This window comes from Odontomachus brunneus, unplaced genomic scaffold (assembly GCF_010583005.1).
Source record: "Odontomachus brunneus isolate Ranch 3 - 2012 unplaced genomic scaffold, Obru_v1 Obru_scaffold_075, whole genome shotgun sequence".
Taxonomy (NCBI): Eukaryota; Metazoa; Arthropoda; class Insecta; order Hymenoptera; family Formicidae; genus Odontomachus; species Odontomachus brunneus.
In genome coordinates, this window is record NW_022639525.1 from 1,182,191 (window position 1) to 1,200,065 (window position 17,875).

General features: G+C 34.2%; 1 protein-coding gene across 1 annotated transcript; it reads right to left on the reverse strand.

Moving 5' to 3' along the window:
- Positions 1–9,716: 9,716 nt before the first annotated feature.
- On the reverse strand, positions 9,717–17,422 carry LOC116847202. The gene is made up of 4 exons (XM_032821947.1): positions 17,065–17,422; positions 13,299–15,973; positions 11,560–11,793; positions 9,717–10,163 (listed from the first exon to the last, which is right to left on the reverse strand). Exons 1-4 carry the CDS (start codon positions 17,420–17,422, stop codon positions 9,828–9,830), a joined length of 3,603 nt encoding a protein of 1,200 aa, XP_032677838.1. The 3' UTR covers positions 9,717–9,827.
- Positions 17,423–17,875: the final 453 nt, after the last annotated feature.

Sequence of the window (17,875 nt, forward strand, 5' to 3'; positions counted from 1 at the left end):
GGATCCGACAATTAGTTAATGAAATATTAATTAATTAAGTTTGCCAATCCCTTAGCGCTTTGAGTGAGCGCTCAGGAACGTAGTACACCGTTCCTCAATGGTCCTGCTTGTCCGTTTTTCTCCTCTTTTTGTGCACACACACTAAAATTATTCACGATACTCAATCATCGACATACAGTTAGTGTGAAGCCCGAAACCCATAGGATGCCGCGCTTTACTTCTTCAGCCGTGAAGGCTATACGCTACGTCATCGACATACAGAAAACATTCAAGTCATCCGCGCACTCGAAGGAAATGTATCATATATGCTCTCCTTCTTACGTACCTGCGGTACATAAAGTGCAAGCACTCTGCCCACTCGCACCAAAAACATTCAAATTATACATGCACTCATAACCGCATACAAAAACACCCATACATTACACCCACACATTGAAAACTTGCCACCTCTAGCCCCGGTCAGGCACCCATCCAAACACCCACTCACTCACTCATCCATATTTATTCCTCTGTGATACAAAAAAGAGGAGAAAAACAAGGCACCTGAGGAGTCCACGGCGTCATACGGTTCTGAGCACTCACTCGGGGCGTTAAGGGATTGGCAGAATTAATTACTTAATATCTCAGTAACTAATTATTGGATCCAAAAATGAAAGAGGAACTTTCAGTTCCAAATTTCATCCCCTACCTACCCCTAACGGGTGTTCTACCAGTTGTGGGACACACTGTATATTAACTGGAATAACTGGATAATAACTACACGCACGTGTAACCAATTTCATAAGTGTGATACTCAGATACTTGAACTTAAAGAAAATTTTTTTAATGACATTATATGTATTTGTCTTCACATAAATATATACCCCTCGACAATCTGTATAGAAAGCTATTAATATAAACTTAACAAAGAATATTTTTTATAAAATATATATTTTTTGTTGACTTTACTTTAGTAATATTTTTATGCATATAGTAATACTTTTATATAGACTAACTTATAAATAATAAATTAAAAATAAGAAATATTATATATATATATATATATATATATATATATATATATATATATATATATAATAGTAATAAATACTAATCAATAGAAAGAAATAACAATAAGAATAACTGGATATTCAAGTATCCAAATACTTGGAGTCTCACGAAAACCTTTCTTTCGAATAGCATCTCATATGTTTACCTTTGTATAAATATATTCTTCTTGTCGATCTGCGTTAATATAAATATTAAGGTATTGATGTACGTAGATATTAAAATATACAAATGTTAAGTATATTAACGAAATTAAAATGTCATATTTTCTTTTAACATATTCTAAGTATAACTCCTAAATATTCCTTAGAAGATCTGCTGTTTGTTAATCTTATCTTAACCCAGGAATAACGAGGTGGAGTATGACCGTATTCCAAGCGGTACATTTTGTTTAATAACAGTGACAGTAATGATAAATATGGCTCCAAGTTCTTAACAGCTTTCAGTTGAGTTTCTGTTTTGGCTCTCAAAAAGTCGTTATCCCTCTCCCACCTTGTGAACGTCTGCAGGTCACAGGTAAGCAGCTTCAGCTTATATTGAGATATTCTTCAAAGTTCCAACATTCATATGAATCTATTGTGTTTATTTAGTTATTCTAATTTTTGTGATTACCCATTAACCCACTTCAGTTTAGTCAAACATTTATATTTGTCGTAAAAAGAAGAGAAGAAAATTCACAAAACTGAAAATTTGTTTGTAAGTCTAAAAATTGTGGTGTTTTGCTTATATAATAATGTATTTTTAATAAATAAAATTGATATTCTAATTAATTTTAATTATTTGAACGCGGTAAAAATATAAAATTTTAATTTTAATAGCAAGACCGAATTGCTGAAAAAAATTGTGGAGTACGTATCCCACTTTGTGATTAACGTTCCAGAAATTGAGCCTTGTCATTGGTGGGCTAATACTTTTATGCATAGAATAATTTATATATACAGTAGAATAAATAAAAAGTAGGATATGTAGTAGAATAAGTAAGAAGAAATGATAATAAGAATGAAGAACTATATATTTGGGTAACGGAGTAATACCCGAAAGAGATTCGGTTACCTGGAATATTCGAATACCCAGAATTTATACTATCTAATCGATACGGGAAAGAGCTTGGAAAAAACTGTGTAGGCCGTCCGTAACTTATGGATCTACAGCAGAAAGTCGTTTCCCACGTTCGTCACCACGTTGGTTCTTAGTGAGTTGCAATGTATAGTACACAAGTATACTTCAGAGTCGGCTGATTCAAACACGAATAATGAGGGTACTCGTAACATTTTTGTAATATTATAATATCGCAGTATCGCGTTTTATCGCGACTGCTGGCCGTTTTTGCGACAGCGATTCTAATAAACTTGAATGATATTCATGCATCGATGCGTCACGCGAGGAAAATGTCACGTATATCAGTTCCTCTATCGAGAAACAATAAAGAGTAAATTTAGCTTCTCCTCTGCGACGTCAGAATGAACGTATCTTGTGTCGAAGTTGATTCGTGGAAGAGACAGAAAGGAGATTCGCAGACACGCGTGCCGAGATGACACAGATTTCATATCGAACATACAATTATATACGGACGCATGTGCGGTTACACAAAGCGGTCGTATGCTCAGAAGTCTGTTCCTTTTAGCTGAACTAATGCTGCACTAGAATTTCGTTCCTTTTCCCTTCAACGTTGCGTTATTGGGTGTTTTTTAAATGCTGTCCAATATTTTAAGAATAAAATTTTGAAGTTATTTTATGAAGAAAAATACATATCAACATATAGCTTCAAGAGCTTCGTTTCGCAAGTACAATGTATTACCAATGAATTCTATGAAATTACCATTTTTCTTAATAACTTCTAAACGAAAAAAGATTTCTTTATCAACCTTAAGTAAATAAATACGCAGGGTATTACCTTCATTTTTTACTTATACACTGAGAAAAAAATATTTGATATTTGTAACTATGATCACCTAGAAAAATAATTACTATAAATCATAACGAAGAAAATTATTTTTTTATCAAATTTTAATAGTTATAATAATCTTATATGTCTGTTATTGCTAAAAACTATTTTACTAAAAAGAAAAATACTATTGGACTTCAAAGTAACTATAATTTTAATTAGATTAATTTTTTTCTTTCAGTGTAGTCACTGTTTTGTAAAAAGTCAATTGCATAGAAACGGAATTCAGGTAGTGCATTATTACCTCACAGATTTATATACTATGGAATGTATGGTACATATATGGAATGTATGAATATATCATGGATGGAATAAAATCTTTTTACAGATTTATATTGTTGCATTAATTGCAAAAAAGTATTTTTAACAGGTATCGATAAAACTATTAGTTTAGAAGATATTTGTGTTTCAATATTTTAATGAGTCTGATTTTATATAAATGCAGGATATACATAATCTATATTCTAAATTTATTTCAGATATCTATTTTAATTATCTACTTTAAAAGTTCCATTTTTTTAACTAGATATGTTTTCCAGTTGTAATACGGCACTAATAAAAAATTTATTTGCTAGTTTCTGCAAAATACTATATACAATTTTTGATACTCTGTATATCTTTGAAAACGAGGACTTTGAGATCATAAATTGATATGAACTTTTCTTCATAAAATAATAAAAAATCAATTCCTAAAATATTTTACATTACTTAAAAACACATCTGTATACTGAAATAAATGTATACTGAAATGTATACTGAAAGAAAAATGTTTGATATTTGTAACTATAATCATATAAAGAAATATTTACTATATTATACGTCCGTTTTTCATTTTTATTATTATTAGGCCCAATTTGATCCTAACTATATTTTTTGATTGTTTCAACATGAAGATAATAGTAGTAACACGCATATAATATTATTATTATTATTATAAAATTATAGTACAATTGATTAAAAAATGGTTGTCTAGATCATAATTTATAGTAATTATTTCTCTATATGATTATAGTACAATCCAAACATTTTTCGCTCAATATATATTTATATTTTTCCTACTCAAAGGCAAAAAATACAACCTGATACAACTAGAAAAAACAGATTTCACGTCTCACAAGCGTTCCTACATTTAACGAATTCCAAATCGCCGGAAAAAATTGCGTTTCACGCTTCGCTTCTTCTTCTTCTTTCTCTCTCTTTCTTTCTATGTCAAGATTTCCCTCGATATTGGCGACTTAAAGCGAGTGACTTGTCTTGAATAATAACGAGCGAGGGAGAAATAATTTTTGCAATAAGCAACATCGCGCAATTTCCGGCACGCGCTTTTCACGTACGTTCCTCACCCTTGGAGATTTAATGCGGAACTCAATTAGCAAACGCCCGACTGCTTTCTCAGCTGGATTAATCGGGCGATTCGTCGCGTTTCTCCTGCGTGGGCTGCGAGCAGGATAGGGGCGGAGGAAAAGAAGAAGGAAAGCTGTGCCGACGGTGACGGATTCAAATCTATCGTTCGTCGCGCTAATCGGTCCGATAACACGTTCGATACGTGACTATTACGCAAGCGGGCACAAGCAGGAGCCGTTGTTCGATTCCCACGTGGATTAAACGCAGATCAGAACGCGGAACGGACGGCGCGGCTGTTATCGGAACGTTCCGACATGAACGGACGGACGGACAGACGGATGGATAGACAGATCGTTATCATCTTGATCTTTAACAACGCTTCGATATTAACTCGCGTCAGTAGAGATCTTCAATCACCGCTGCCAAAGAGACTGATAGCGCCTCTAATAAAACGCGGGCTGTAAATCGTCTGTCGTTTGCATTCGCGACTCTCTCTCTTTCTCTCTTGCCTCACCCTCTTTCACTTCCTCGACTTCTCATTCCCTCGCCTCCCTCTCTCTCACTGAAATTCTTCCCGGTGATTCCCGGCCTTAATATCGCACGATCGATCGATACTTGTACTCGGACGTGGAAACTGGTGGTGCGTTATCGGTTCGCAAAGGATGAGAGAGAGAGAGAGAGAAAGAAAGAGAGAAATAAAGTAGAATAGAGTAGAGAAAGCGCTGATAAAGAAAATGCGCGATTAATTCTTACGATCGTCTTCTGTCAAACGTCTTTGCTTTGGAGAATTTCTCAGATAGTCTCCGGAACGAACTGGGAGACAGGAATTTTTTAATGTGTCCCCTCTCTCTCTTTCTCGACGGGGCGCTAAAGAGACGTAAATGGCGCTGTTCCACCATCGGTCTCTCGTCCACATCCCCATGTGGATATTAATCCCTCTAACGTGACATAAAACGGAACCACTTTCGCGTTTATGGCGGAAACGTAAGCGAGATGGTGAGGGTCTGACAGAATGTAACGGGGAAATTGCATTTTCAGCGAAGTCAAACGTCGTCACCGCCAATTGCGCACAATAGCGAGGTATTGCTTGCCAATTAATTGTGTCACTTCCTAATCGAAGGCGATCGTTGACAAACGCGCCGTCCATCGGAGATCTCATTAGGGAACGTCATTTCAATAACCGGTCTATCTACAGGATAGGTTTGTGTGTGTAGAAATTTCATTCTACAATGTTCTTCTCTCGCGATCTTAAGAGCTGTATCTCTCAAAGTAAATTCTGTTCTACACCAATACATATAAAACATTTATTTAAAAGTGAGAAATGTAACGGATTAATGAAATCGACAAATGGCACACATAATTATGTCACTCTTTAAATTACTTAAGGTAGAATCTGACTCAAAACAAGTGGAAAATGACGGTATTTTCACTCAAAGCGATTATAAAAGTACTACTACTCGAAATCACAAGAGTGAATGTTTTGTTCAAGCTTAGAGTGGATTCAAATGAACAAATCTTTCAATCGATTTAAGTGAATATATTTTTGTGAGCATAAAGTACATCATATTTATCTTTCAATTTTGAGTGAAAATAATCATTCAATGATTCAATTTTATTCTACACTGAAAAAAAATAAATAAAAAATATTAAAGATTTATTTGATAAATATATATACTAACATATATATTTACTTATACTAATATAAAATATTTTTTAAATAAGAAAATTTATATATTTTTTTAAAACCTTAAAAGAAAACCTTAGTTTTTCATGAAAAGTAATTATTTACCCTATTTAAATAAAACATTTTAGACTTAAATAAATATGCTGTCAGTATCTCTGTCAAGTAAATATTTTTAGATATTTTTTAGATATTTTTTTCTCTCAATGTATATGAGTGACTGAATAGTCACTTCACTCTTCGAATGGAATTTCACTCTAAGAAATTTAGGGAATATTTCTTATGAAATTTCTGCCCCAAAAATTAAATATTCTATATTGACAGATTAATGTTAATTTAAAAATTTTTATTGTATCACACTCTTTTTCTCTTCTCCTTTCACATGCGTTGCGCACACATATACATATTCATACATACACACACATATTTGCACACATGCAACCACGCGTCGTGATTTAATCGAATGACCTACGAGCGAATTTCCTCCAATGAATCAGAAAAACACAGATTTATCTACAATAAAGCTCATACGAGTTTTTCCGAGCTTTGTGAAAACTCAGCTCGCAGGCTAATCAATATTTCCGTCTCAATTAGTGCTCTTCTGCGATATTTCGATCACTCTTCTCTTTCTCACTTAACTGAAACTAGATAATGATATAATCTATAGCGCCACGTGTATAACGTATGATACTTCTATTATAACTGATTGATCGAAACTTTCTATTATGATATTCTTATATAGTAGATTATCGAAAAAGTATATGCTTTGGATAACTTGACTTTATGGTTTTTCTATATTAAGAAAAAACAGTTGAATCAACAAAATCGGCGATCACCGTTCATTAAAGAAATATTTGGTCTATTTGACAAAATAAATGTTAATGCAACAATAAGTTACGTCGATATAGTAAGTTCACTTTGGTTATTAATTTGACGATTACATTGGGAAGTAATTTTTAACTTTTTATTTGTGTCAAACACTTTTGATATGCTTCTTGCGTAATTCGAACGCCCAGAACAAGAAAATAACAATAAAAATCAATATTTTTTTGATGGCCGGTAACTGTCGATTTTGTCGATTGAACCGTTTTTTTCTCAATGTATGTATACTGAGAGAAAAAATATCTAAAAGGTAATAAATATTTACTTGGTGGTTACTAATGATACATTATTTACATCTGAATTCTCTTTTATTTAAATAGAATAAACAATTGCTCACATGAAAAGTTAAGGTTTTCTTAGTTTAGAAAATGTTTTAAGAAAATGTATAATTTCTTATTTAAAAAGATATTTTGTATATTAGTATAAATAAATATGCGTTATCAATACCTACTATAAATAAATATTTACTGTTTCTCTATGTAAAGTAAAAAGAGAATACTCCTTACGAACTATCATGAGTATTTCACGTTTTCAAATATTTGATTTAGAAATATTTAATTATTCTGTTATCTCGCACACTTGGCTAGATCCTTTTTGGTTAACAAGAATACCAACAACATTCACAATTATTGGTCATTTTGTGCTTTTTTTTCGACGAAAATTTCCTTATTATAATCGTTAAACTATTTTCCGACTCTAAACAACTTTTTTCCTATACTGAGAAAAAATAAATCTGATACTTGTGAACTATAACTGAATTGTGAAATAAAACTATTTTTGTAGTAAAAGTACTATCATAGTGTTAGTGATATATAGTAATAATGATAATAAAATATGATGTATATTGCCATTATTACATTTTTGTATTAGAATAGTAAAAAAGTATCGCCGAAATTTGTATATTCAATTAAATTCCATTCTTTTCCTTTTTCAACGTATAGACGATGCAAATAAGTTTTAAAGTTTTTGTAGCATTTGGTTCTCTTTTCCCGCAACGTAACGCGAAGAGAGTTTTTGTTATTATGTTTACGCTTATAATATTTTACTCATAAAATCCAAACAAATCAAGACAAAAGCGCGTTTAACTCGCATAGAAAGGCAACAATTATAATTCACCTGAGGAACAAGTATGTTCAAATAAATCGAGTGTTCTTCACTTCAGTAAAAAGAAAAAATCGCAGTACTCGAAGCGGCACGGACTTTTCAGATATCCGAGTAGCTATTCGAAACAAAATCAGTCTGTCGTCAAAACGAAACTTAGATTGAGATAAGAACCAATGCGTGCAGATTACAATGATAGTTTCCGAGTACGTGAAGTCCTTAAAAAATGTAACAAAGAGTGCAACGTCTTGATTACGCAATTAACACCAGTATTGGTGTTGATCGCGTAATTGGTTATTAATCGATTAAAATTTAGATGACTAAAATAATCGGCAAATCAATAATCAAATTAATCAACTGTCATGTATGTAATCACGAATAATTTAATAATTGATCAAATTAATGATTAATCAGTATAAGATCAAATAAAGCATTATATACTGATTAATAATTAATTTTATCAATCGATCAAATTATTCGTATATATCACTAAAAAAAATTTCATCCTTAGCGGAACCTTCTTACATATGGCCTTAAAAGTATTCTTCTAAAACTAAAAGAAAAATATTCTAAACATAATATTATGTTTCTTCATTAGAAAAGAAATATCATTACAAATTAAAAAAAAAATAAAAAAAAATTTTCACTTAAAATATGGAAATAACATCTAGTAACTAGAATTCTTTTTTTATGTTAGGATATTTTCCCTTTGAAGAATCCTCTTGAGGTATATCATAAGAGAATTTCGGATAATATTTTATATTTTTTTGGAGTTCTCTTATATATATGATGATTGATTAACTTTGGTTGTTGATTTTGCGATAATATTGGGCAATAATTTTTAACTTCTTGCTTGTGTCGAACACTTCTGGTATATTTTTTTACATAATTCAAACGCTTTGAACAAGAAAATAACAATAAAAATTTTAATTCGCAACAATTTTTGAGAAAGCAGTAGCTTAGTTTTTACCCTCTAACCAAATTCATTGCAAAGTCGATATATATACAAATTTTATAACAAATATAAGGAGCTCAAATCTTATCATCATCTCCTACTTTTTGCATCCGAAATGTAATTTGTATACTTTATAAATCAATGGCATTAACCTGATTAAAGTAAATTCATCACAAATATAACAAATATAATCACTTCTATTAATATCACTTGTGTGACATATTACTATTCTGCTTGCAGAACAATGCCATTAACAATGATTAAAACACAAGGTTAAGTAAAAGAAACACATTTTAAATAAGATTTTAAATAAAACGTTATCTCTTCTTAAGTTAAACCTTCGTGTCTCCTTCGTGGCTAAACTGAAGCAAATTTACACAAGGTACTTGCTAACAGCCTTGACAGGGTAATAATACAATTTTCGCAGTAATGAAATGGCTCTAATAAGATGGTTTCACCATGAAAATATTAATATATTAATATTATATTATTATATTAATATTAATGTATTAATATTCTTATAATATTAATATTAATATTAGTATCAATATTAATATTAATTTCAAAAGAAAATGTATAATAATCTATTGCTGTATATCTCTAAAACTGTTATCAATGGGATATTTTGTTTGCTACATTTGAATTTAGTAAGTAAAAATTGGTAAGAATTGATGATTTTTATCTCTGGCGCAAAATGACTGTTGACCAGTGTTATTTTAGCCAGTGAAAGTTCTAGTCGACTAATGTCCAACATTAACTGACACCGACGATAATTTCGACACGCGGCATCGATCTGTCCTGAGCACCGGTCAATGTCCGAAATCGCGAGCATCGCGAAACTACTGTCTCCTTCGTGGCAGGTCCGCCCAGGGTCAGCGATTGTGTTTGTGACCGCCATCGTCGCCTTTCTTGAAGCTCCATTTCTTCCCGTGTTCGTGGCCCCCCTTTTCTCCATACTTGTGATCGTGATCGTAATGATGGTCGTGGCCTTCGTGGACTTTATGACCATCGTCCTCGTGATGATGGCTGCCCTTCTCGTATTTCTGCTGCTTGCCGTGCTTCTCCTCGTGATCCACGATGTCGTGGTGCGCCTTCTTCTCGTGGCCGCCCTTTTCCAACTTGTGCTCGAGATGGTGCTCGCCGTGCTTCTCCATTTCGCCGTCGTCGTGGAACTCATCGAAGAACACCGTCTTCTTCTCGTACTCGTCCTACGGCCATACATCGAGAATGTGATTGAGGGTCTTTTATTCTCCGGAAAGGAGAAGATATTAAAAAGATGTCGTTTCTTGCTCCACGAGTGGTACATGAAAAAGTTATGCTTCTCCATAGTTTCTAACCCGCTGAATCCGGGCTTGCTCATAACAAAGTCTCCATTATGTCGGGGAAACGTCCAAATTAATCAAATACTTTAAAGTGTTAGTAAAATGCTCATAATCTGTTCAAGAAAACATTTCAAAAAACACATTTTAAAGACTCGATAATTGATTTTAAAAATTCAAACAAATTGCTGGAAAAAATTAAGAAATGGAAGAATTTAAACGATGAGTCCTATTTGGTCTCTTAGTAAGAAACTTAAAAATGCTTATTCTCTAATTAAATTATTCCAAAGCTCATTGAAACTAAAACCAAAATTATATTAAACAATGAACAATAGAAGCCACATTACCAGTCCAGTTTGCTTATATTTGCAATTAATTTTACAAGAAGATACTGATTATCTCTTTTTCTTATTTCATACGAAATAAAGTTGTTATTTTATAAGAAATAATGTATGCATGTAAAACGTAAAAGTCGTTTTAAAAAATAATTTTCTTGTTTTATATTATATGTGTTATATGATAACTTCGACATGATAATAACATATATTTCGACTCTATAATGATTATTACTATGTTAGCAACTATTTTTTGTAATGATGCGAACATCAGCAAGGCATTTTTCTATCGCACTTTTTCAGTTTATAATATAAAGACTGATTACATTTGTTTCTAATCAGGCCTAGCATTTTTCCACGTTTATATTAATAAAAGAAAACAGTGGAATATATCAATACAACTAACTTTTACTAAGTCTACTACTATATCATCTATCCAATTTGGTTCATGTACTTTACTATTAACGCGTTGAATATTTTTTATATTATTCTCCGCAGAATTCTCTCAATATCACTGAATTTGATCGTTGAATATCTCTCTCACGTCACAATCATTATTCAGAATTCGACTCCTATCTAACACTCAGCAATTTTCAAGCTTTTGAACGTCATACGTTTGACAATGAAAACAGTGATTCCCTGATGAAGATTAATACTTCTAATTCGTACATATTGTACATATTTGTTTCAATCCTTCATTTTTTCAACTTTTTAATCCTTCAGTTAAGAATGTTCTTTTATATTCCTCAATACAATTATAAGCATTGTTAACACTTAAAACTTTTTAATTAATTTCAGTTTTTCCAATACGTTAATACGTTGAGAATTTTTATAAACAAAATTGGATTAAACACTTTAAAAATCTTGATAAAACGTGACTTTTTCACGTTGTGGAACGAACAGAAATAAGTGTAATATCCTTTATTTTTCAGTTATCCACACCACCTTACCTTCTTGTGCACCGAGTGCTCTCCCTTTGTGCTGTGTCCTTTCTTATGTTCGCCCTTTTCACCAAACTCGGCCGTCTTCTCTCCTTTCTCATCGTGATTATGATCCTCATGGTATCCACTCTCTTCATTGTGTTTCTTTTCTTCACCAACTTTTTCGTCATATTCCTTATTGGAATGTTCCTTGTCATGGTGTCCTTTTGCAGCTTTCTCATCCTCATGCCAGACTTTGTAGCCCTGCAACGAAACCATCGAAACGTAATTCACCGACGATTCTCCAAATCGTCTCAAATATCAAAAATAAATCGATGTGAAATAAATCCGACGTTCTATTCCGACAAAGATAGTATTATCATTAAGGAAACCGGTATTTCAATAACAATTTAAACTTGGATTCAAGTTTAAACTATATTCTAACAATACGTTTGTTTTTTTTAAACAGAATTTAAATAAAAATCTAAGTTTAAACTATAATTGAAAAACTGGCCCTAAGTATCGTATTTTTAGTGACACATAAATCTCTTAGTCACTCATAAATTTACTATTCATTGAATAAAATTATCTTATACATTCATATTATTATCTAATGCGTAACATTGTAAGTAATAAATATTAATTTAAAACAATGTTGAAATAAGTAAAATATATATGTATAGTCAAAATACATAGCACGGGTACTTCTAGGATTGGCTAGTCAATATGCGGGATAAGCAAGTGCTTTAGTCAAAACCCGAAATAGTTTTGTGTCTCGGCTTTTGACTGATGTGTTTTTCAGTCAATCTTAGAAGTAATTAACATGGTTGATCAAAATTAATGTTGATTTTCGGCATATTATTTGTTATTCATTTACATTTTTGCCTTGTATTAAATTAACACAAAGATTAAAACAGATAAATCGGAACATATGAAATGTGTTAAATTCATTACAAATTTTTTACGGTGTATGTATTTTTTAAAACATGTCATTTTAATCGGATAAAAGACAATCATTAATGTCCAATATTTGTACTTTATCTGAGAGGTAAGATAAAAGTAACCAATTCTCGGATACGTACTTAATCCCAGACATTCTTACATATTTAATATTTGCATATATATTTTATGTTGAAAGTTTAAATATTTATATTTCAAGACCAAAACAATAAGAATGTCCAGGATTAAGTGCGTGTCCAGGCATTGGTACTTTTATCTTATATAATTCATTTTTTCTTAAATAATTAGGATATATTTTATAATATGTTATTAGATAAAATTAAATTTTCTGTTGTTTTTGTGAGTTTTGAAATAAATATTTTGTTAAAAATACATACAATGTAGATTATTTTCCCTCTTATAACATCATTAATGAAGCTTCCGGTATTATCTACAAAAATTGAAATATGTATCTCATAAATACTGTGTGAGCACTTTTATTTGGCTGGAGGCACAAGACACGAAGTGTTAATTGTCGGCAGTTTTATACCAAAAAATAAATAATTGATCTAACTAAAATTATAATTATTTTTATCTCAATCAAATTTTCTCATTGTTCTTTAACATGAAGATAGTATTAGTAATATACATATAAGATTAATTTCACTAAAATCACAGTAGAATTTAACAAAAAAGAATACTTTTCTTAGTCATAATTTACAGCAATTATTTCTCTACGTATAATTATAGTTATAAATACTGAAAATATTCTTCTCAATAAAGTTAACGCTTTGCATTCTGTTTACAGCTTTCTTAAACGGATAACTCACCTTGTCACCTTTCTCCCCTTCGTGCTTATGGTGTTCTTCCTCGTGCTCTCCGCCATCGCCCGCCTCGAACTTGTGATCTTCCCCGTGTTTCTTCTCATCGTGATGCTCCTTATGTGCGTGATCCTGAGTCTCACCATGCTCTTGCTCGTTACCGTGACCCTTGCTTCCGTTATCCTCCTGTTTAAGATCACGGTAATCATCCTTGACACGCTTCTGCTGCTGATACTCTTCGTGGACGTGCTTGGGTTTAATCTCGCCGTATTCCTCGTCCTTCTGCTGAGCTTGACGAAGAGAATCTGTTGGGCTAGTTAGGTGACTGTAATATATACGCTTGTCGCCGTTGTTATTTCGTATCTTTTGGTACTTTCCATGCTGTTCACGAGCACGCTGGTCTTCAGCGCGTCCAGCAACCAATTCAGTAGCACTGTCGTCCTCATGTTCTTCTTTTTCGCGATCTCGCCGGCTTTTTTCCCCGTAACGGCCATCTCGCGCTGATTTCTGCTGTTCGTAACGATCGCTGCGATACTCCTCATCATTCTCGTCATATCGTAAACCATCGGTAAGTTCATGGTTGACACCAATATCGCGGTCGTATTTGTCACGAGGACGTTCCTCGCCGTCGTATCTTTCAGCACCGTTATGTTGCTGCTTACGTTGCTCTCCTTCAGAATTATCTCGATCGTATTTGAACTTGTCATATCTATGATAATTATCGTCATTTTTGTCCTTGTTCTCGCGGGTCTTGTGTTCGTCGTCTCGCGTCTCACCAGCGTCTTCCTCGTCGTTCTCGTTGCGGACGTTCTTAGATCCGCCGTCCTCACCGTCGTTTTTATCTTGACGTCGCCGATATTCGTCCTCGCGCTCATCATCACGACTTCGCTGATAATAAGGATCTTCGTTATGACTCTGCTTCCGCTTGCTCGGCGTCTCGTGAATCTCATGGGCATTCGGCGTTGCCCTCACATCTTCGTGAATCTTGTAAGCGCCGTGATTAATCTGAGTCTGATAATTCCCGAGAGTGCTCTTATCGTTGGCAGTGTCGCCCTCGATCTTGTCTCCAACGCGAGACGGCTCGCTCTTTCCGACGATTTTTTCGCCACCCTCGCCAATGAGCTTTCCTGCGCCTGGTTGTTGCGGGAGCAACAAGCTGTAGTCAAAATATGGTGCGAGTGGTTTGGCCGAAGCGATCGGCCGGGGTTTTAGCAATGCAGGCGGAATAGGTTTCAAGGAGATGGCTCCCCGAGTCTTGTAAGGAAGAGCGGAAGCCTGTTGCGCAAGCAACGAAGGCTGCTTAAAGTTCTCGTAGTCTTGAGCGATCGCCTGTGACGCGTGCAGTACATTGGGTACGTCGGTTGTGGGTATCGAGTACAAACCTGCGAATTTGTTGTACAACGCGATGGCGGGATTCGCGTTCAGGTTAGTCTTGTCGTCGCTAGAAGCGACTCTGGACACGAATTCCGTATTGTGGGCGACGTCCTGTGGTTCCTTCCGTCGCTGCAGAATACGCGTGACAGGTGGTTGACTGGGAATATAAGTCGTCGCGAAGCTGGTCGCTACAGTCTTCTGCTCCATAGGGTTCTCCGTGACGAAATAATAATTCGGACTCTGATGGCCATTAACGGCTACCACGGGGATCTTTGTGGTGTCGATTGCGTTTGCATAAGGTGCTGGCTTCTGCGAGACAGCGATCCCCTCACCTGGGGATTTCGCATTGAAGGTCGTCGCTGTCGTGTAAATCCCATTCGACTTGAAGTCGTGGTTCCCGCGTTTTATCGGGACGTAGTGACGCGCAAGAGGCGTGCTGAACTGCTCAGTCGGAAGGACAAACGGCAGAACGGTACTGGCGGGGTGGACGATCTGGTGCGTGACGTCTGTCAGTGAAGAGCTCGGCTTTTTGTATGCTGTCGCTACATTTTTGATGTTAGTAGCCGCGTTGGGCAATTGCGGAGGATCTATCACAGATATGGAGAACGGTCTGGGCACTTTGTTGTATTTCAACGGTAAGTGAAGACTGTTGAAAACGGTTTGGAGGCTCGGCTGCTTCTTATTCAAGTTGTCCGCGTTGAGGACATGATTGCTCGATTGTAGAACAGTTGGAGATTTTGGAGACAGGGGGATTTGCGAAGAAGGATCTTCAACATTCCATTCGCGATGGTTTCCCGACTCACCCGTTGGATCGAGAGAAACATTCAACGATGATAGGGTCGATGGTTCGTTCCTCAGCTTCGGATTTCCGTTCACCACGTGGGAATGTTCCTTGGATATTGTCGATTCGTTGATATCAGCAGTAGATTCGTCGAGTCTCGATTCTTCGTCTGATGAGGCTCGGGGAGACGCCGTGATCGTGTAGCTCGGTTGTGTGTACTTCTTAAGCAACAGCTTCTTTTTTTTTAAAGCAGACAGGGCGTATGAAGGATCGATATTGGAGTGCGACGGTTGTTCCGTTCCATCGTCAGTTAGCGTGCGAATCGTCGCTTCCAGTGTGGGAATTTGCTTCAAATTTTTCATCTCTTGGGACGGGTACGGGCTTAATGTTATGCCGGCGTTGTTCATCGTCAATTGGGGTATTTCGTGAGATACATTCCGCAGTACTTCGTGGTAAGTATTATCGAGATCCGTTGTCGACTCCGTTGTTGTTGATTCCGCGGCCTTACCGTCGTTTATCACTCGTGTATCTAAGAAATGCGTATGGATATACACATATATACATACATACATACATACACACATACATACATACATACAAACATATATATATATATATATATATATATATATATATATATATATAAAGAAATAGAGAGAGAGAGAATGAATTTCCGCGACGCATATATCGAATATTTGTGTTTCCGTTATTCGTCGAGAGAGAGAAAACTGATTAATTTTCTTTAGAAAAACTTTTTCAGAACACGATATACATAGTTATAGTTAGAATTGAATAAATTAATTTTTTTAACTAAGTCAAGGTTAAAGTCAATGGCTTATTAAAATTAATTAAAATTAATTTTGGTAAAAGTTAGAAATTACATTAAAATTAAAATTAAAATTAAAAATTTGATAAACACGATTACATTAACAAAAAATAATTTATACTATTAAAGGTTAAGCTAAAATTAAATTCATTTATTAAAATTAGACGTCAATTAGACAAAACAATATTTACATATTTTCTGCATAATTGACTTCTTAATCGCAGATAAAATTTATGTGAAATAATGTAAAAGTGATGTTTTATAAGAAAATACCGACTGTTTTTAAGATTATATTTAGAAAAAAAACACCAAAAGTGACGAAAAGAAATTTGGCATTATTTTTAATTTTTGTATTCTGTATAATAAGCAGGCAACAATGATTTTAATATTAATGAATTACTTTAATATATGAAAAGGAAATTAATAAGTTAAATTTTATATATTTTAAAATAACTACTACAAACTAAAAGTTAATTTACTTAAAATTAACTACATTAAGTAAGAAGTTATTAATTTTTTAACTTAACACTTAATTGATTAATTAATTATTAATCCTGGGTATAGTATAATAACATTTCAATTAGATGACGTAAAATGAACGAAATGAAGGTAAAAATTAGAACAAGACATTAGAAATTAAAAGTAGAGAAAAGTAAGAATATAAACAAAAAGTAAAAATAAAATGTAAAAAATGTGAGAACAAAATTAAAAATACAAATAGATGAAAAATATAAAATAGCGAGATTGTGTGCAAGAAAAAGAAAGAGTGGGTGGAGTTATCTCATTTTATTTACCGTAAATATCGATGGGCGCAACCACGACTTTTCTCTTGGCTATCCCGGAGGTGATCTTCTGCGGCTCGTACTTCGCCACGACGTGCTTCAGTTTCTCCAAATTGTGCTCGTCGTCTTCGGCGTGGACGTCGATCGTCGCGTCCCGCGACTCGCCCGCATGCTGATCCGAAGTCAAACGTTGTTCCTGTGTCTCGCGCTTCGACAAAAGCGAAAGGATTTCGTGACTGAGCTGCGAAGGCTTCTGCGCCACTGCGTTCGCGATTATTCGCGTATTGTTCCCGCTTCCGCTGATGATCACCTCTTCTAGGATAATATCGCCGGGAGCCGAGCGCTCGACGTTCGGAAATTTCGTTTCCATGTCTGCGTCGCTCGCTCGCCACATTAACTGTAAATATTAATTAACTGTTGACATTAATTGGCAACTCTATCAGTGTAAATGTATAAATTGTATGAACGTCAATTTGACTGACAACAATTCAACTGACGTGAGCGATTCGCGCATTGGAAGGTAATTAAACGAATGTCGCGTGTGTGAGTAACGACAATTCGATCATTTCTTTCATTATATACATTTCATATTTGTATATATAGAGTGTACATACAGGTGTATATACAGGGTGTTACCTTTCTCCTGTTACCCCCTGCACTAAGTACATAGCGGTATTCCTTAGGAAAAATTATATCCTTATGAAATATTGAATATGGAAAGTCCTGAGTAACTTTTTTCTACTATGCTTAATGAAACAGTTATTTTTAAATAAATTCCAGCTAATCAAATCCGTCTTTTGATGAATGAAACAGTTATTTTTAA

Excerpts from the sequence above, each read along its gene's own strand:
- LOC116847202 (XM_032821947.1), bottom strand. The coding sequence starts at position 17,422 with ATGGAAACGAAATTTCCGAACGTCGAGCGCTCGGCTCCCGGCGATATT. Across the intron at positions 15,974-17,064 it reads TGCGCCCATCGATATTTACG|ATACACGAGTGATAAACGAC; the intron begins GTAAATAAAATG and ends CGCATTTCTTAG. Across the intron at positions 11,794-13,298 it reads AAGGGGAGAAAGGTGACAAG|GGCTACAAAGTCTGGCATGA; the intron begins GTGAGTTATCCG and ends GTTTCGTTGCAG.